Source organism: Leucoraja erinacea, chromosome 5 (genome assembly GCF_028641065.1).
Source record: "Leucoraja erinacea ecotype New England chromosome 5, Leri_hhj_1, whole genome shotgun sequence".
Lineage (NCBI taxonomy): Eukaryota > Metazoa > Chordata > Chondrichthyes > Rajiformes > Rajidae > Leucoraja > Leucoraja erinaceus.
Genome location: NC_073381.1, coordinates 8,399,789 through 8,421,302, shown reverse-complemented (window position 1 = coordinate 8,421,302; position 21,514 = coordinate 8,399,789). Strand labels below are relative to the sequence as shown.

The 21,514-nt window shown below is 41.9% G+C and overlaps 1 protein-coding gene across 1 annotated transcript in view; it reads right to left on the bottom strand.

Moving 5' to 3' along the window:
• The window catches only part of ascc3 (activating signal cointegrator 1 complex subunit 3), a 358,193-nt gene that overhangs the window by 297,951 nt on the left and 38,728 nt on the right, over nucleotides 1–21,514 (bottom strand). Inside the window, exons 9-10 of the mRNA XM_055634935.1 lie at nucleotides 12,362–12,562; nucleotides 9,643–9,783 (exon numbers count right to left, since the gene is read on the bottom strand). Coding sequence (XP_055490910.1) covers nucleotides 9,643–9,783; nucleotides 12,362–12,562 — 342 coding nt within the window. The remainder of the gene's footprint in view (nucleotides 1–9,642; nucleotides 9,784–12,361; nucleotides 12,563–21,514) is intronic.

Below are 21,514 nucleotides of genomic sequence, written 5' to 3'. Positions count from 1 at the left end.
TAAAGTATGGTTACCCAACATATAAAGCCAAAAACATTAAAATTGAAAATTAGCTTATGGAAAAAGGAAAGAGAAACAAAGAAGATCAGCCTTCTGCTGTCGGCAGAAAGATTATTGGCTTGAAAGGTTAATTTTATTTCTCCCTCCACTGATGTTGTTTAGCTGGCTGAATATTGTCTTTGCTGGCTAAAGGGTCTCGACCTGAAATGTCATCCATTCCTTCTCTCCAGAGATGCTGCCTGTCCCGTTGAATTACTCCAGCATTTTCTGTCTATCTTCTGAGTATTTCCAGTGTTTTTTTTTCATTATAGGATGAGGAATGGGGACATCACAATTACTATAAACAAAATAATAGTAATCAAAACACTCACATTTGATGATAGCCCAGATCAAATACTTACAATCCCAAGATTTTAGAAGAATTAGGTGAAAACAACAGTTCTCTTAACTGTAAATGGTACAATGTTTTCACAAAATGGAATTCCTTTCCTTTCAAGCTTAGAGGAGAAAATTACATGTCACTCTGTTGCTGAAGGAAGGTAAGAAAGACAAATTGAAAGCAGAGAATTATAGACTGGTAAGCCGTATAACCGTCATCAGAAAATTACTGGAGTTTATAACCCAAGGATACGGTCGTTGAACGTTGAAAGTTTTCAACTGATAAGGACTAGAAGCTGACTGCAGATGAAATATGAATATTGTTGCAGAGCCGACGAGTCAAAATAGTTGCTAGGAGTCGCAAAAAATGTTATTTTGTCAAATTTCAGAAGACATATCCACCTGAATAGGAAAGTGGCAGGGTGGCAAGAGACAGTAAATAAGATGATGAGTAGACTTTCAATCTGGCAAGATTCCAATGTTCCAGGGATTATGTGTTGCGGCCTCAGCTATTCATTGTTTTTGCATGTGCCTAAAATGATGGAACACAAGTCTATATACACGAGATTCTAATACAAGAAAATGTGAAGTTTTTTACTTTGAATATAAATAAGATAGAAGAGAGCACTTTCTAAATGATGAAAAGTGAAAATCAGCGGTGATCCAAATAGAATTAAAGGTCCAGACGATTACTATATACAAAAACTAATCAAGAAGTGTAATTGATAGCGCAACTAGAATACAAATGGTTGGAAAAGAGGTACGAGATGTACAAAGCCTTTGTTAGTTCACTTTGGACATTTCTAAGTATTGACCTTGGAAGGCAACAGCAATGATTTTCCTGAATGATACCTGGACTTTAATCTGGAAGATAGAAGACAATCGTAACTATATAGTACTGGATCACAATTCAGTCGTGTTCTCCTTAAAAGTACTTCACAATATCAAGAGAAATACCCATCCATAGCTCCAAACACACCTCTTACCAAGACCATTCTCTGACCTCTCCCCAAATGGCTTGCTTCGCCAATGTCTAAACATCCACAAGACACTCCATCAACAAAGTGCCCAGTCACTCGACCCATCCCTGTGCACCAATATATCAAATCAGGCTCCAGATGCCCATCATTAGAACTGCGTAGTGTAGCACAAGAATATGCACCGGCTCACAATGTCTGTGCTGAACATGATGCCAGGAGCAACTATCTGCCTGCACATAATCTATATCCCTCCATTCACTGTATACCCATATGCCTATCCAAAAGTATCTTAAATGCCATTAGGGTATTTGCCTCAAACACCAATCCTGGCAGTGTGTTCCAGGCACTCGCCATCCTCTGTGTAAAAAGTTTCTGCTGCACATCTTCTTTAAGCTTTGTCCTCGCAATGCAGTGGATCCACTGCTGAATGCATTAGCAGCAGCTTCATAACAAAAAGGTCATCATGGAACAAGTCTACAGCCACACTTTAGAGCACATAACAGTTTATGAGCCAGAACCTTTCCTGATATTGCTACTCAAATATTTCTGCAATATTCCCTTCAGACTTAATCAGAATTTTTAATAAAGCATGTGTTACTTGGGTTTAGAAAAGCAGGAATAGAATAAAGTGGTTATGCTAGAACTTAATCAATCACCTTATCTATTTGAGGAATTATCCCTAAAGGCCTTAAAGCTGGAAGCTAATAATAATATCGATAAGTTGTCATTATTTTAAATAGCAATTGCAATTGAAGCTCTGCGTTTTTGAATGTAAATCATGAAACCAGAATCTGTACAAAATAATATACATAAGGTATATTAGTTGAGTTTAGCTTCGTGATACAGGGCAGAAACAGGCCCTTCGGCCCACCGGGTCTGTGCCGACCAGCCATTCCCGCATATTAACACTATCCTACACATACTAGGGACAATTTTTACATTTACCAAGCCAATTAACCTACATACCTGTACCCCTTTGGAGTGTGGGAGAAAACTCACGCAGGTCACAGGGAGAACGTACAAACTCCGTACAGACAGCACCCATAGTCAGGATCAAACCCAGGTCTCTGGCATTGTATTCACTTTAAGGCAGCAACTCTACCGCTGCGCTACCGTGCCCTAGTGTATCTACTTGAAACATCATGGGTTTCAAGATTCAAGATTCAATTTATTTGTCATTTGGACCCCTTGAGGTCCAAACGAAATGCCGTTTCTGCAGCCATACATTACAAACAATAGACCCAAGACACAACATAATTTACATAAACATCCATCACATCGCTGTGATGGAAGGCCAAAAAAACTTATCTCTCCACTGCACTCTCCCCCCCCCCCCCCCCGATGTCAGAGTCAAAGTCAAAGCCCCCGGCTGGCGATGGCGATTGTCCCGCGGCCATTAAAGCCACGCCGGGTGGTGCAAGGTCGCACACCGGGTTCTTGATGTTAGAGCCCCCGGCGTGCGGTCGCAGAGTCCCGCAGCCATTCCAAGCCGCGCGGGGCGGTGATGTAAGGCCCCGCTCCAGGAGCTCTTCGACCCCGCAACTCGGGCGGGAGAAGTCGCCGTTGCGGTAGCCCTACTGAAAAGCGGTCTCCCTCCAGGGACCCGTGGGCTCCCGGTGCCGCCGTCCGCCAGACCCGCAGCTGCAGCTTCCGAATCTCCGGAAGTCGGGCCGCAGCAGCAGCAGCGCTCCACCACCGCTCCGGACTCAGCCAGCTCCGCGATGGTGAGGTGAGTGGAGGCCGCTCCTCGTTGCAGCCCCAACGACAACGGAGACCCGACAGGAAAAGGTCGGGTCTCCCGTGCAGGGAGAGATTTAAAAGTTACCCCCTCCCTCCCACCCCACCCCCCCCCCCCCACACACACACACCCCAACAAAAAATAACAAAAACTACATAGAAACATATACAAAAAATAATAAAAACGCAGACGGGCTGCAGAGGCCGCTGCTGACGAGAGTCGCGCCGCCTACCGGGTTTGAAAATATAGCAGCCTCTACAGATAAATACGTGCAAAGGTATTGGCTACTGATTATACTTTCCACCCAATGCTAAATAAAATTGACTTCAACAAAATGGAAGGTCACAAGGGCAGCTGATAAAATAATTACCACAAAGCAGAATGGATTTACACCTTATGCATGACCATTAGGTTCCATAGTATATGCATCTAGCCTACCAAGCACAAGACTTGCAGCATTACCTATAAACATTAAATGCCACTTGACACCACCTTAAAGAAGCTTACAAAGATTATTTTGGTTTCCGCCATATGTGGGGAAACTAGAAGTGAGATTTCAATTGTGCAATGATAGAAAACTCCTAGAAACAATTCATGCAAACTGTTTATTTAACCAAAGTTCAACAGGATATTTGAACTATAAAACTGTAGATGCTGGAAATTAGAAAGATTTTCGTTCAGTCAGGTGGACTGATGTTCTATGTAATGGGTGCCTACATCGTACATTCATAATACTACAATTACAAATGTAATTAAAAAATATATTCAGCAACATTCGAGGCAGCACGGTGGCGCAGTGCTAGAGTTGCTGTCTTATAGCACGGGAGATCTTGAGCCTGACTACGGGTTCTGTCTGCATGGAGTTTGTACATTCTCCCTGTGACCATGTGAGCTTTCTCAGTAATCCTCCCACATTCCAAAGACATGCAGCTTTGTAGGTTAATTGGCTTCTCTAAATCGTCACCAGTGTGTCGGATAAAGCTAGTGTACTGGTCAGTGCAGATCCAGTGGGGAAAAGGACCAGTTTCCACGTTATATCTCTAAACTAAACATGTACACATCAACTGACAAATGATATGATTTACTAGAATGTTACCTGGGTTTCAACAATTAAGTTACAGAGAAAGGTTGAATAAGTTAGGTCTTTATTCTCTGGAGCGCAGAAGGTTAAGGGGGGACTTGATAGAGGTCTTTAAAATGATGAGAGGGATAGACAGAGTTGATGTTCTCCAGCATCTGCAGTTCCCTCTTAGACAATAGACAGAGTTGTTGTGGACAAGCTTTTCCCTTTGAGAATAGGGAAGATTCAAACAAGAGGACATGACTTCAGAATTAAGAGACAGAGGTTTAGGGGTAACATGAGGGGGAACTTCTTTACTCAGAGAGTGGTAGCTGTGGAATGAGCTTCCAGTGGAAGTGGTGGAGGCAGGTTCGTTGGTATCATTTAAAAATAAATTGGAATAGGCATATGGATGAGAAGGGAATGGAGGGTTATGGTATGAGTGCAGGCAGGTGGGACTAAGAGAAATTAATTGTTCGGCACGGACTTGTAGGGCCGAGATGGCCTGTTTCCGTGCTGTAATTGTTATATGTTTATATGGTTATATGATATAGGTCTCAAGTGACATCTGTGGGCATATTAAATGATAGCAGAATTTTAGATAATTTAATACAATTTATGCCATGCATCAAGAAACACTATTATCATTTTTTATTTCTATATTTTCTACATTCATTAATTCCCATGTTGTCATCTTCTATTATATTTCTAAATGGTTTCCCTCAAAGTTAATTTCACCAGTGAACGGACATAGCTATTTCAGTACGAGCTAAGAATCATATTTCTAGCACTTACTTAACATGCACAAGTACGGTCTCAAAATTGTGCTCGTGGAACTTTCTGTTATCTCCTTTAAAAAAAACTGTGTGGTCTTTATTTTTCCAGGTTTTCAATTGCAGATAGTTCGTCGTGAAATAAATCTGCTGGTGCTGATCACACAACTGGATCTCAACTTTTTTGTTGATGCAGCATTGTCAGTTTCAATCAATACCCACGGTATTGTTAATCAGTGCTGACAATCAGCAATCATTCACTGTCCTTGGGGCAGTGCAAGCACTGGTTGGCTTGCAAGTTCCCTTGTGACATATTAATTCACCCCACATTTAAATTCACACACCTCATTGCACATCATCTGGTTTTTAATAAGCCTAATACTCAAGCCACAAATGAGCTTTTATTGTTCATGATTTGGCAATTTAATGCATGATTCAGCAAATTACAGTTAGGTTAGGGATGAAGGCTTTCAATTACCGTAGGACTGGGGGAGAAACAAAGTCTTACCCAGTAATATTCTCATCATTTTTTTTTTAAAAAAGGTAGATGAATCTTATGTGTTATTTCGAGGACCAATTTAAAATTCATCAATAAATAAATGCATGTAAAGAACAGATTTGTTAAAATAGAAATGTAAAAGTTGGCAGAATCTCCAAATTGTTGCCACAACTAGCCATTAAACAATGGTGACATACATTCACAGAAATTAAAAAGATAAAAGCACAAGTGACCATTAAATCAAGAAAAAGGTTAGCATGGATTGTAGAATCCATGTGGCAGTGCAAGATTGTAGCATTATTTGTAGAACAAATGGTGGAACATTGTGGAAAATAGTTTTTAAAAAACTCTTCAATTTTATTTAATAATATTACCAATTTATTTTGCTCAGTTTATAACCACCGTTATCCAATTTAAAAAAAATTCAGAACAGCTTCCTGAAAAGTTTATTTACACCGGTGAGTGTTTTTTATCATCATCAAAAGATTACAAATCTGAAAGGAAAAAAGGTTAAAAATATTGACAACAATAGATAATTTTGTCCCACGTTCCATAATCACAGTCAGAATATTTTTCCTAGGATGGGAAAATCAAATACAAAAGGACATACCATTAAGGTGAGAGGGGCCAAGTTAAAAGATGATGTGCGGGGCAAGTATTTTTACACGGAGGCTGGTCCAGGTCCTCCAGAGATGCTGCCTGACCCACTGAGCTACTCTAGAACTCTGTTCTATGCAGGATTCCAGTATCTGCAGTTCGTTGTGTCTCCAATTAATCACTATTGTTAAGTCAGAATCAAAATACCACACATTCTACATTTGAAGACCGATCGTATCCTTTTGCTCTGGAAGTTTGCATCCATTATGTTCACACTGATAGATATTTCCTTGTGTTACACAAATTAGTTTTCATGCAAAAAAAGTGATCGAAAGACCAAATGGAAGAGCACAGCACTGGCAAAGAGGAATACGCAGTACTGGCAGAGGAGTGGTTAGAATAGAATAGAATAGAATAGAATAGAATAGAATACCTTTATTGTCATTCAGACCTTACAGTCTGAACGAAATTTCGTGCCTGCAGTCATATATACAATCATACAATGATAAACAACACTAAACACAAATTAACATCCACCACAGTGAGTCCTCCAAGCACCTCCTCACTGTGGTGGAGGCAAAAATCTTAGGGCTGCAGTCTCTTCCCTCCTCTTCTCCCTCTGCGCTGAGGCGATACTCCACCGGGCGATGGTACAAACAGTCCCGCGGCTCACAGAACCCCGCAAACGGGCCGGCTCAAACACCGCGGCCCGGGGTGGTTGAAGCTGCCGCCCTCCAGTCCAACGGACGCAGCCGCTGGCCCGCGGCTGAACCCTGGACTCAGGTCACCGCTGCCAGAACGCCGTCCCAGCCACCGGAGCACCGTTCCAGCCCCGAGCCAGATCGCCCTCACGTGAGTGCCGTTCATCCCTCGAGCTGGGCCGCTCCGACGGGAGCACCATTCCACCTCGAGCTGGGCCGCTCTCACGGGAGCGAGCTGGGCAGCTCCAACGGGAGCGCCATTCCACCTCGAGCTGGGCCGCTCTCACGGGAGAGTCTCAGCCCCGAGCCGGACCGCCCTCACGGGAGCGAGCCCAGGGCAAGTCCTGACTTGCTCTGCCTCCGGAGTCTCGAGGCCGCCAGCTCCGCCATTAGGCCTCAGCGCAGACGGAGGCAGAGAAGGGGGATACGACAAAAAATTCCCCCGAAGGGAGAGACAGCAAGCCCCGTTTCAACCCCCCCACCCCCCCCCCCCCCCCCCAGAGAGACACAACCTAAAAACAAAAACTAACTAGACAAAACGAAAAAAAAACAACATAAAAAAGTAAAGACAAACGGACTGCAGGCGAGCCGCAGCCGTTTACCAGCGCCGCCACTTCCGGAATATAAAACCACTATGAATTGAATATTTGAATGAATATGCCACAGTTGTCTCCTGCGACAACTAGCGCACAACAGGTCAACAGCATATAATATTTCACTGACTCTCCACTCTGCTCAGGACCATCTGGTTTGTTTACAGGAACACCTACATCTGACTACTGTTCATCGACTACAGGTCGACATCCTACATTATTATCCTCTATAATCTCATCACCAAGCTCCGGGATTTGGGCCTATGTACCCATCTTTGCAACTGGATCCTTGAGCTCCACATCAGCAGACTTCAATTAGTTCTCATCAGTAACATCTCCTTCTCCTCCCTGACCATCAACCCAGGTGCACCTCAAGGCTGTGTGCTTAGCTTCTCGCTCTACTGTCTGGCACTCATTACTTCATGGACCCATATATATCTATTCAATGTCTTGTTAACACGCCAACATGCCAATATGTTACGTCCTAGGCTAAGTTTTTACTTTCCACAATAATCTTTGATGGTGTACTAAAATAATGCTTTAAGGATTCTTGGTCCATCTCTTCACATCAAAGGTTTGAAGATGAGACTTAAGGTGCATTTACTTGCAAATAAAGTCTGATAGCGTTCAGACCCTAAACAGTTATGGCCTAGTAAAAGACAAATGTTATTACGTTATCTCCATTTTAAAATAAGGTGTCACCTATTTCAGGCAGTTTATAAAGAAAACAACTTCCCAATATCCACCTTGTCAAGGCCCATTTTCTGCATTTCGTGTGGCCCTTCTCAATCTTCTATACGGCACCAGATACAATCTCTTTCGGAGATTTGCGGAGTAGGCTTGATGGGCCCAATGGCCCAATTCTGCTCCTATCACATGACCTTATGATCTTTCAGCAATCAAAGCAAGTTTCTAAAGTGGTCTAAAATTTTCTGCACATACACAATCTAAAGAATCAACCTGAAATTACATCAACTCATCAAATAATTTGCCATCTTATGAGATTCATTCAAATGTATTTAATTATTTTCAAAGTACTGGTTACATTTTCAACTTCAACACCTGATCAAATGTAAATTGAGCATAAATTAGCCCACTCTGGATTTAGTGTAACTGGAACAAAAACATTGAGACTTCAAAGGATTTACTTGAAACTATTAAGATGAATCAATTTTCCTCAGAATGTTCCAAGACATTAAATTACACAGCACACATCAAAATGTTAACTAAATTGTTGTACAGAGCCCTAGTGAGACCACACCTGGAGTATTGTGTGCAGTTTTGGTCCACAAAATTGAGGAAGGACATTCATGCTATTGAGGGAGTGCAGCATAGGTTGACAAGGTTAATTCCCGGGATGGCAGGACTGTCATATGCTAAGAGAATGGAGCAGCTGGGCTTGTACACTCTGGAGTTTAGAAGGATGAGAGGATATCTCATTAAAACATATAAGATTGTGAAGGGCTCGGACACGCTAGAGTGCAGGAAACATGTTCCCGATGTTGGGGGAGACCAGAACCAGGGGCCACAGTTTAAGAATATGGAATAAGCCATTTAGAACGGAGACGAGAAAACACTTTTTCTCACAGATAGTGGTGAGTCTGAGGAATTCTCTGCCTCAGGGGGTAGTGGAGGCAAGTTAACTGGATGCTTTCAAGAGAGAGCTAGATAGGGCTCTTAAAAAATAGCGGAGTCAGGGGATATGGGGAGAAGGCAGGAACGGGGTACGGATTGGGGCTGATCAGCCATGATCATATTGAATGGCGGTGCTGGCTCGAAGGGCCGAATGGCCTACACCTGCATCTATTGTCTATTATCTAAATTATAAACCATAATCATATCTGGCAAATAAAAGATAAATGAAGCTATCAGTTGCTACAGATTGAAGGCCCTGACTGGAAAGGTTATCTGACCTACTGAGTGCCTCGGTTTCCTTTTTTACATTTGTTTTGTTTCCTTTTTTGCATTTCTCACAAAGTCTTGTATTAGATAAATATAATGAAATCCATACTTATTTACTTTAGGATTAAAAGCAATTTAATCCAAATTGAGATCATAATCGCCTCAGTAAAAATAATCTAAGCAAGATTTTACAACGTCAAACTGCTCGAGGAACTCTGCGGGTCAAGCAGCATCTGTGGATGGAAAGGAATGAATGATGTTTTGTGTTGAAACCCTACATCAGGGTTACATCTACATTCCTTCACCCGCTGAGCTGTTCCAACACATTGTTTACCACTCCATTTTCCATCATCTACAGTCTCTTATGTCTCCAAGATTTTACACCAATTGAACTGTGAATGCAATGAACTCTTGAACATACCTGTGTCCGTAAAATTTCTCCTTTGGTCAACTGCATGTCCCCAGTCAGCTCCTTCACCAGAATACCCAGTGGCTCGAGGCGCTTGCTGAAGTAATTTGTCATCTCAGCAGCTAAGGCCTTCATTGGAGCTACATATACAATCTAGGATAAAAGTTGATAAATGTATTAAAAAATACGAAATTATCGGCTCATAAAACCTACGCAAACTGCACTTGATTTTTCAGGCAAGCTAAAAGAAATGAAGATTAATGTGTGGACCTTGGCCCATAATACAATTATATAACCAGTCATACATTTATTATAATATTAATTTGGAAATTGACTTAAATTCTGAATCAAGTACTTTGCCATTTCAAAACCTATTGATATGATGCTATGACTTTATTCATAAACACAAATGCCAGAGCTGGAACACACCTAATTAGATTTGAGACAGTATCCCAGATTTTTCCGAGAAATGCTACTAACTGCCCAAAATTGTTGAATCTCCTGATATAACTATTAGGAAATTCTGGACTGCTGACAAACAATGAACTTCCAGAACAAAAAACAAGGTGCTGGAGGAAGTCAGGAGGTCTTCTTTTTCTTGCGTATGGCGTGCACAGCCTAAAGTTGAAGGACAACTTGTTCTATTTGATCTTATTTGATTGTGCACACCAGGTTGATTGCATTGGAAAAGGGCGGACCACGTGAAGGTTGCACTCTCCCAACTGAGTAGGTCAGGCAGCATAATGGAGGAAAAGAACAGGCGAGACTGGTTGGGAATCTTTCCGAATGATGGCCGGGGGGGGGGGGGGGGGGGGGGGGGGGGGGGGGGGGGGGGGGGGTAACGGGGTGTGGAGACGCGGGAAAAGTGAAGTTGGGGTGTATGGCAAAGTCTGGCAAGTGATACATGTGTGGTGGTAGTGACAAAAGCTAGAGGTGAAATGGAAACAAAAGGGTATCAGATGTGTAAAGGAGAAGGGGGGGGTGAAAAGTAAAGACAGAAGGAGAGATATGGGTGGAAGGGGATGGGGAAGAGGGGAAAGAAAGGGGGATAAAAGGGAAATGGGGGGCTTGGAATAGAGATGAAGGGAGATGACCAGAAGGAGGAGAGAAAAAGGAACAAGGTAATGGGGTTGGTGGGAGAAATGTGTGCGCATGAGGTTAGGGTTCAGAAAGAGTGAATGGTGTCTCTTTCCACCTGTATCCTTTCCTTTGTCGTTACCTTTCCGGACTCATCTTATTTCCTGATCTGACAATCTTTTGTCCCATTTTACCTCCAGCCTCTATCTCCACCTATCTGCCAATCACTCCCATCGCCTATATCGACTTTTCATTTACCCCTCCCCCACTCTTCTTTTCCAGCTTTCTCACGCCTACTTCATCGGTGTGAAGGTCCCAGAACGAAAACATCACCCACCCTTCTCCTCCAGAAATGTTGCTTGACCCGTTGAGTTACTCCAACACTTTATAGAGGGAGTTGCCATTGAGGGAGTACAGAGAAGGTTCACCAGACTGATTCCTGGGATGCCAGGACTTTCATATGAAGAAAGACTGGATAGACTCGGTTTGTACTCGCTAGAATTTAGAAGATTGAGGGGGGATGTTATAAAATTTATAAAAAACTTATAAAATTCTTAAGGGGTTGGACAGTCTAGATGCAGGAAGATTATTCCCGATGTTAGGGAAGTCCAGAACAAGGGGTCACAGTTTAAGGATAAGAGGGAAGTCTTTCAGGACTGGGATGAGAAAATCATTTTTTACACAGAGAGTGGTGAATCTGTGGAATTCTCTGCCACGAAGGTAGTTGAGGCCAGTTCATTGGCTATATTTAAGAGGGATTTAGATGTGCCCTTGTGGCTAAAGGGATCAAGGGGTATGGAGAGAAGGCAGGTACAGGATACGGAGTTGGATGATCAGCCAAGATCATATTGAATGGCGGTGCAGGCTTGAAGGGCCGAATGGCCTACTCCTGCACCTATTTTCTATGTTTCTATGTTACTTTATGTCTATCTTTGGTCTGAAAGTTTCTGACCAAAAACACCCTCCTCTGCCCATTTCCCTTCACAGATGCTGCCTGGCCTGCCGAGTTCCTCCAGCAGTTTGTTTTTTAGCACATGATTCCAACATCAGTGGTCTCTTATTCCTCCAATGAACCTGCCAAGAGATTCAAACTGCTTTGTGCCAAATAATCTTCAGATTTGTCATGGTGGTGGTGGTGGTGTCAACATCTTGCAATTTCCTAATTTGTTTTATTGTGAAATCAGCATGTTATACCTTTTATTTTTGTAGTCAGGAGAAAGTATAGCAGGTTTCAGGTAATTTACCGCATTTTGGAACTAAGAGAGTTAATTTGAATATTTTTAATTGCTTACAAATACTTCTAATATTTTGTATTTTTAAGTGCTTTTTATACAATTTATTGTTTTTTTTAAACCTTTCATGAACATTAGTGGATGTTAATAAATATTCCAGTGAGTGCTTTAATAGTTGATTCAGCCTGGAAGATGACCTCACCAGCTACCAAGGTATTCCTAAGATATTTTCAACTGGACAGTCACTGATCAGACTGAAAATTGCCTCAGGACTCAATGTGCCTATGGAAAGGCCACTTCCAGTCATGGAGGATGGACATGTGGGGCGTGGGGGGGGGGAGCAGAACTCTAAAGGAATTCTGGACAATTAATTATATTTTTTATGCTTTTTATCCCCAGATTAAACTTCATTAAATTTGTACCTTGAACTCATCCTTTCTGATTACTCCTTGTCGAATGTTCTGGCGAATTTCGTGCAGAACACAAAGCATAGCGATGTTTGTTTTCCCAGCTCCAGTCGGGGCGCAGATCAGCATGTTCTCATTGGTGTTGTAAGCTGTCTCAAATACTATTGACTGGATACGGTTCAGTTGCTTCATCCCTTTGAAAGCCATCTGACCAATCTGAAAGGTAATGCATGAAAATTACTTAAAAAAAAAAAAAACTGCAATTTCACAGACCAAGAAATCTCAGAATGCTGTGCAAGAAGAATGTGGTGCCTTCGAATGTAAGACACAAAACGTAAAGCATGTAATTGTGAAGCCAAACAAAACGTGACACTTTATTAAGAGATGGAGTATAATAATATGGAAGTCTTGTTCCAAGTGTATAGGGCACATTAAGAATGATCCTTAATTGCAAAGCATAAAAGATGAACATTCTAACCCATTATTGATTCCCCATTATGTGTTGAGAATTTATTATTTGAATTGTAGATTATTGTGAAATGCATCTGTTCACATTAGTTTTAGAGTTTACAGGAAAATTAACAGTAGAGGCATATTGTTCTCACAAGGTGGATACACAATTACATTCATGCAAATAAACATTAATTACTCGATAGCACAAAGGAAGCAAATTAAATAAAACAGCACAGGATGTTTTGTGCTTAAAAAGTTGTATTAACAGTTCAAAGTAAACAATGCTAAATGAAAGGAAATTAAGGGTATGTAACCCACCCGTTTATAACACGAGTAGAAAACTGGCAAACACAAAAAATGTGTCGAGGGCTTCCAACAAAGTCAAAGTCAATTTTATTTGGCACATGCACCCGAAGATGCAGTGAAATGAATTTGCCGGCAGCGATACACTTAAAAAGAACACACAATACACAATAAAATTTAACACTAACATCCAACAGGCAACAAAGTTCAGCCAGTCCTCCTCCTTTGTTCACCCTTGGTCGGGGCCATAAACCCTCCGTAGTCGCCGCTACGGACGGCCCGATGTACAGGCCCTCTCGTTGGGATGATCATAACTCCAACATCGGGACGGTCAAACACACTCTGCGGTTTGGAGGTCCCGAATCGACACTTTCCTACCAGAGACGGCGGCTTCAGGCCCGGTGCAGGCGGTCAGAGCCCTTCTCCGGCGATCCCCGGCAAGGGGTCTCAGGCTCCGGATGGTAAGTCCACGCCACGCCCGCGGCTAGAAGCTCCGCAGACCACAGCCCCACAGTGCCAAAGTCACCAGGCCAGCTATCGGAGCACTGCTCTCTGGCGACCTCTGGCAAGGGTTTGCCCGCTCCACGATGGAAAAGTCCATGCTGCGCCTGCTGCCGATACTCCAGGCCCAACTCCGGGAAAGGCCAGTCCAATCCATGATGTTAGGCCGCGAGGGAACGACATGGAAAAAGTTGCCTCTCAGTCGAGGAGGCGACCGAAAACGATTTCCCCCTTTCCCCTCCCCACCACCCCCCACCCAAGACACACCAAGAGATACCTGAACTAACATTAGACACACCAAAAAAATCAAAATAACAAACACGCTGCTGGCAGGGCAGCAGACTCGCAATGCCCCCACCGACATTACATGGTAATAATAATATACCCAAAGATTTTGCTCTGAGACCGAGACTCTGCATTTCATATTCTATAATTTTAAGCAAACTGTTGTTATATTTTAAATAAACATAGATTGAGTTTACATAATTAAGGTGTAAAAAACCAGCTATAGGTAAGAATAAAATGATAAAAATAAATAAGACAGCTTATGAAAGCAAGCAAGAAACATATTGCAAGTGAACCGATCTAAAAGTAGCAATAGTATGAATAGTACGTCATCGAGGCTGAAGCACTCTTCCCACAAAATTTCAAGCTTAATTCATGCCAGTGACTCACAGACAGACATAAAGCCAATCAGCATGGAAACTGTTCTTCGGACCAACTCGTCCATGCTGAACAAGATGCTGCATCTAAGCTGGAACTACTTTCCCGCATCTAGTCCATATTTGTACTGTTAGCGTGCAGGTACAGCAGGCAGTGAGGAAAGTTGGCCTTCATAACAAGAGGAGTTGAGTATAGGAGCAAAGAGGTCCTTCTGCAGTTGTGCAGTGCCCTAGTGAGACCACACCTGGACTATTGTGTCCAGTTTTGGTCTCCACATTTGAGGAAGGACATTCTTGCTATTGAGAGATTGCAGCGTAGGTTCACGAGGTTAATTCCCGGGACGGTGGGACTGTCATATGTTGACAGAATGGAGCGGCTGGGCATCTATACTCTGGAATTTAGAAGGATGAGAGGATATCTCAGTGAAACATATAAGATTGTTAAGGGTTTGGACACGCGAGAGGCAGGAAACATGTTCCCGATGTCGGGAGTCCTGACACAGGAGCCACAGTTTAAGAATAAGAGGCAAGCCATTTGGAACGGAGATGAGGAAAAACTTTTTTACACAGAGAGTTGTGAATCTGTGGAATTCTCTGCCTCAGAAGGCAGTGGAGGCCAATTCTCTGGAGGCTTTCAAGAGAAAGTTAGATAGATCTCTTAAAGATAGAGGATTGAAGGGATACGGGGGGAAGGAAGGAAAGGGGTACTGATTGTGGATGATCAGGCATGATCACCGTGAATGGCAGTGCTGGCTCAAAGGGCCGAATGGCCTTCTCCTGCACCTATTGTCTATTGTCTTCCCGTACTGTCCTGTCTTTGAGATCCTGCCCACTACTGTGGTGTCATCTGCAAATGTGTAGCTGGAGTTAGACCAGACTTGTGCCACAGAGTCGTGAGTGTATAGGGAGCATAGTAAGGGATGTGAATGTGTCCTTGTATGGCACTGGTGTTGAGAATTATTATGCAGAATGTTGTGTCACCTATCTTCACCAATTGGTCCATGGGTCAAGAATCCAGCAGCAGTGTGCAGATTCCGAGTTTCAGCAATTTGGAGAGTATGAATGGGATTATGGCGTTGAAGGCAAAGCTAAGATCAAAAAATAGGAGTTGGACATAGGTGTTCTTGTAATATAGATGTTCCAAAGATATAGATAGCACATAATACTTTCCATTTCAGCCATATTTTATATATTTGAAGATGAATATATTCATTACTTTTATTCTTAATTGATCTTTAAACATTCAGATAATAACCATCGTTATGTAATGCTAATTAAGCTAGTGGTTCAGCCAGAACATGATTATTCAATATCCTGTATAGAAACATTTCTGAAGCAAAAATTGAACTCAGCCAAATTTTGCAGCTATTGAAACTCGTCAACCCATATATATCAGGAGTACAAAGTGACAGCAATTTTACATTACAATGTGCACTTCAGAAGCATTCAATTGCCCAAAGCTAAAACTACCAAGTAGAAGCAACAACCTACTACTGTGTAAAGAGCTATATGCATCACACTGGAGTGTATTGATTTTCTATCATCTAGAGCACCATACCAGTTACAATTCATTCCCTTTGTATCAATTCCATTCTATACTAGGTGCCTGTGCCCTCCCATTCACTCTTGGTGCAAATGGTCCACCAGGAATGACCCGATTAAATAAAATTACTTTCTGAAAGTTCTGATGCAACAGTGAATGAAAAGTAAGAACCTTTCTTGGCTCTTAGTAGATCGACATACATTTTTCAGACTGAATAATTCTGCTCTCCCTGTCTAATCAGGATTACATCAAGATGCAATAAATCACAAATATGTGTAAGAAGTTAAGGGTAGATACATCTTCTAGGAGGGGGCACCTCAGTCCTGTTACGAGCCAAAAATATTGCGTATCCGATGGAAGTATTTCTGGAAATAAGAAAATTTATCAGGTTTGTAATATGGTCAACCAAACTATTGTTATTTAAAAAGGATGATGGGAAATTAAACTACGCGAAGTCTAGTGATACTGCACAAAAACAGGCCCTTCGGCCTACCTTGCGTCACCGACCATCGATACCTAATCACACTAGTTTTATGTTATCCCACTCACTAGAGGCACTTTCTAGGGGCCAATTAACCTACAAACCTGCACATCTTTGGAATGTGGGTGGAAACCACAGCACCTGGAAAAAACCTGCACAGTCGGTCACGGGGAGAAAGTGCAAACTCCACACATACAACAACTGAGATCAGGACCAAACACAGGTCACTGGTGCTGAGGGGGAGTACGAAACCAGCTGTGCAGGTCACTGTAAAGGTAAGTTAAAGGTTGCATTAGAAAGAAAAGTTGATTGCAAATCAGAGTTAATAAGAACAAAGATAGCTATGTATGGGATTTAGAATCTAGGACTATTCGTACGATAAGCAAGAGATGATGTTGCAGGAAAGCAGACCCACAAAGGAGGGGTGGTTGTCTGCAAGAAGTATTAGCCCTGTCCCACGGTACGAGTTCATTCCAAGAGCTCTCCCGAGTTTGCCCTGATTCGAAATCGGAGATTTACGGTAACGGCCGCTCGTCGGTACTCAGGGCTCTCGTGGACATTTTTCAACATGTTGAAAAATCTTCACGAGTCTTTCCGTGCTTACCCGCCATTAGCGAGTCTTCCCGAGTACCTGCCGTTAGCGTTACGAACCACTAAGAGACGTCTCCGAGCTTCGACGTACCCGCTACGTTCATTCTCCGTGCTTACCACGAGTTTGATTATTTTTAAACTCGGGAGAGCGCTTGGAATGAACTTGTACTGTGGGACAGGGCTTTAAGGTGCAATTGCTGTCAGGCTAGTCCAGAATAAATCAATAACTAACGGTCATAATCCCTAATTAAGAACAGGGTCTTGATTATTTTCTTGTGCAACTGTAGAATCTGAAATAACTATTGTAACCTGAATAGTCAAGAATCAAGAGCGTTATATTGGCATAGGTCCCAGATAGAACAATGAAATTCTTACTTGCAGCAGCACAACATGTACATAGTACACTGTAAAACAATATAACAAGAGAAAAAAGTTCAGTGTGTACATACACATACTCAAAAACACACATACAATGCCCTCCATAATGTTTGGGACAAAGACCCATCATTTATTTATTTGCCTCGGTACTCCACAATTTGAGATTTGTAATAGAAAAATATCACATGTAGTTAAAGTGCACATTGTCAGATTTTAATAAAGGTCATTTTTATACATTTTGGTTCCGCCATGTGGAAATTACAGCAGTGTTTATACACGACCCACAAACAATAATAGTGAAATAATAACAATTATAATAGTCTATGTAGTTCAGAGCTTAATTGAGGTTGTAGTGTTTAATAGCCGAATGGCTTTAGGGAAGAAACTGTTCCTGAACCTGGACATTACAGTTTTCAGGCTCATGTACCTTCTTCCCAAATAATTTATTATCCTGTAAGACTTTGGGGATAGGAGAGCATTCCAGAGTTCTCTTATAATTACTCTCCATTATATCCTAAAATTGACCCAATTTTGAGATATTCTACATGACTACATGATATTTTTGATGTGTAATGTCCCTAAATGGCACTGATACTGCTGACCCATGCAATAGGGTGGCACAGTGGCGCAACGGTAGAGCTGCTGCCTTACTCCCGCCAGAGACCCGGGTTTGATCTCGACTACGGGTGCAGTCTGTACGAATTTGAAATGTTCTCACTGTGGCTGCGTAGGTTTTCTCCGGGTGCTCAGGATTCCTCTCACACTACGAAGACGTACAGGTTTGTAAGTCAATTGGTTTTGGTAAGTTGCAAAAATTGGCCCTAGTGTAAAGGATAGCATTAGAATGCAGGGTGATTGTTGGTTACTGTGGACTCAATGGGCCAAAGGGCCTGCTTCTGTGCTGTATCTCTGAAGGCTAAAGTCAGTGTATTAGGAACTGTTTTAACTAGTTTAGAAGAATGGATCAGTAATTAAAATCACAAAACAATATTTAGGTTTCAGTAATACCCAACAGCATTTTCTGAAACTTAAATGGTCTCCTTTTGGAATGTGTATTTTGTTTTTACTTGTAATTTTGAATGTAAAAAATGTGAGTACTCCAATCCCATGCATGTAATCAAGATATAATTCCACCAGTAATGTGGATGAAGTGGATGTAGCCTAAGTAAAGTATAATGAACATTACTTGACAGGTGAAACGGTGGCAGAACAATGGGTGACTATTGATAAATAGAGGTTTCAAGTGCAGGCTGGGCAGGGTTCACAAGGGAAAAGATGGAGAAAAGCAAAGCAGAGATCCCCAGACAAGAAAGGAGATGCAGAAAATGATGAAGTGGATGGAAATGGTGAAAATTAATGAGAACAAACAGGCTGGCTCTGCATAAAATAAGTAAGGCATCTAAGCTCAATGGAATGCATCTTGGGGGGAGATGGAAAATAGCTTGCAAAAATCTGTCTTTCCTGCCCAGGTACAGGGGAAGTGCCACAGTATCATGAACTTTTTAAAATTGAAAGTTTCTTATGATGATCTGGAACTCAATGATCTAACAGCAGTTGCCAATGGTAAACTAATCACATTTTTTAATGCTAAAATGACTCTGATTAGAACAACGTTCAAAGAAAAAAAGCTCTTTCACCAGAAAATAGTGTCTTAGAAATCAGAGAGAAGGTAAAATAAAATGAATAAGGAAGAAGTGGATAGTTAGGAGCAACATGTACTCCTTGACAATTGATAGTAGTCATTACTGATAGATGTGATACTGAATATAAAAAGGGAATGGTAGATGTTGAATAATGACTTTGCACCATTTTGCAGCAGGGTGGCACAGTGGTAGAGTTGCTACCTTACAGCGCTGAAGACAGTTCGATCCTGACTACTTGTGCGTCTGTACAGAATTTATACATTCTCCCTGTGACCACGTGGGTTTTCGTCCAGTTTCCTCCCACATTCCAAAGATGTACAGGTTTGGTAGGTTAATTGGCTTTGGTTAAAAAAAAAAAAAAAAAAATTGTAAATTGTACCTAGTGTGTAGGATAATGCTAATGTACGGGGATCGCTGGTCGGCAGTCTTGGTGGGCCGAGGAGCCTGTTTCTGCGCTATATCTCTAAACTAAATTAAATTTATAGCAAACAAAAATGAGTCATAGAATCAACAGGCCCTTTGACCCAATTCATCAATGCCAATACCTCTACCACTTCCTCTGGCAGCCTGTTCAATATACATAATGTCTTCTGTGTGGAAAACATTGTTCCTCAGGTTCCTTTTAATTCTTTCCACATAACCATACGCCTATGCTCACTACTCTGGGGAAAAGGCTGTGGCTATTCACGTTATCTATGCCTTCATTTTATAAAACTATGCAACATCAGCCTCTAAATTTCCAGGGAAAATAAAACAGCCAGCCTATCCAGCCTCTTCTTATTACACAAATCTCCCAAATTAGGTAACATCCTTGTAAATCTTCTTGCATCATTTTTAGTTCAATGAAATTCTTCTGTAGCAGGGTAACCAGAACTGTACACGGTATTCAAAATGTGGTCTTGTACAATTGTAACATGCCATACCAATTTCTGATGAAGGCAAGCATATCGAACATCATCCGCTCCATCGTCCAGCTGTGTCATCACTTTCAAGCATCTAAGTACTTGCAACGGGCCTTATTGTGCAAGTCCTGCTCTGGATTGGCTTGCCAAAATTCAACACGTCATGTTTACCCAAATCAAACTAGGTTTGGCATTCCACACCAATTGATCAATATCCCATTATAATAATGAATAAGCTTTTTCACTGTCCACTCTATTTGGATTTTAGTGTCATTCACAAACTTACCAAACATGCCATTAACATTCACATCCACATCGTTCTGTTAAATCTCCATGTTTGTGGATGACACAATGCTGGGTGGCAGTGTGAGTTGCGAAGAGGATGCTATGAGGCTGCAGGGGGACTTGGATAGGTTGGATGAGTGTGCAGATGCAGTATAATGTGGATAAATGTGGTTATCCTGTTTGGTGGCAAGAACGAGGCGGCAGATTATTATCTGAATGGTGTAAGAAGGAATTGCGGATGCTGGTTTAAACCGAAGATAGACACAAAAAGCTGGAGCAACTCAATGGGCCAGGCAGCATCTCTGGAGAGAAGGAATGGGTGACGTTTCGGGTCGAGACCCTACTTCAGAATGGTGTCAGATTAGGAAAAGGAGAGGTGCAATGAGACCTGTGTGTCCTTGTACATCAGTCACTGAAAGTGATGAAAGAATGGATCGACTGGGCTTATATTAACTGGAATTTAGAAGGATGAGAGAGAATCTTATAGAAACATATAAAATTATTAAGGAATTGGACAGGCTAGAAGCAGGAAAAATGTTCCAATGTTAGGGGAGTCCAGTACCAGGGGTCACAGTTTAATAAAAGGGGTAGGCAGTGGAGGCTAATTCATTGGATGTATTCAAGAGAGAGTTGGATGTGGCTCTTGGGGCTAACGGAATCATGGGATATGGTGAGAAAGCAGGGTACTGATTCTGAATGATCAGCCATGATCATATTCGGCTCAAATGGCCGAATGGACTACTCCTGCACCTACTTTCTATGTTTCTATGTTCAAATAAGTAATGAACAACAACAGACCGAGCATCAATCCCTATGGCACTTCACTTGTTACAGGCCTTCAGTCCGAAAAACAACCTACACCCAACATTCTGTCGCCACCCTTCAAGCCAACTCGTCATCAACTGGTCACCCTGGATCCCCTGTGATAGCATGCTGAATACCCCAAAGTAATTAACACAGGAGAGTATTGCGCATGCCCTAACCATAATCTCTCGGCGCTATTGGTACACACCATTCCAGTTTAAGAAAAGTGAAAGAATGAATCCAGGGACCCATGTCAATAGATCACCAGACCTTTAAGAGTAAAGTAAACGAACATCATGTTTTTTTTCCTGTTGATAAACCTTAGCCAAAATGGATTTATGAATAAAAGATGATGAACCCAATTTTTTTTGGAGCAAAACCATGGAATAATTTTGCATTTATGTGGACTTCAGAGTAATAAAAGTCATATTTAATGCAAATTACTAACCCAATTGGAAAATTGAATGAGCAGCAAGACATTTTTTATGTCCTTTCACACAATGTGGGAGCTGCTAGCAAGACTAATTAAGGGCCTGTCCCACTATGGCCACCTAATTTGCGAGTTTAGAAGAGTTTGCGCTCGCCACAAACTCGCAGCATGGTCGAAACGTGGTCCTAGGAG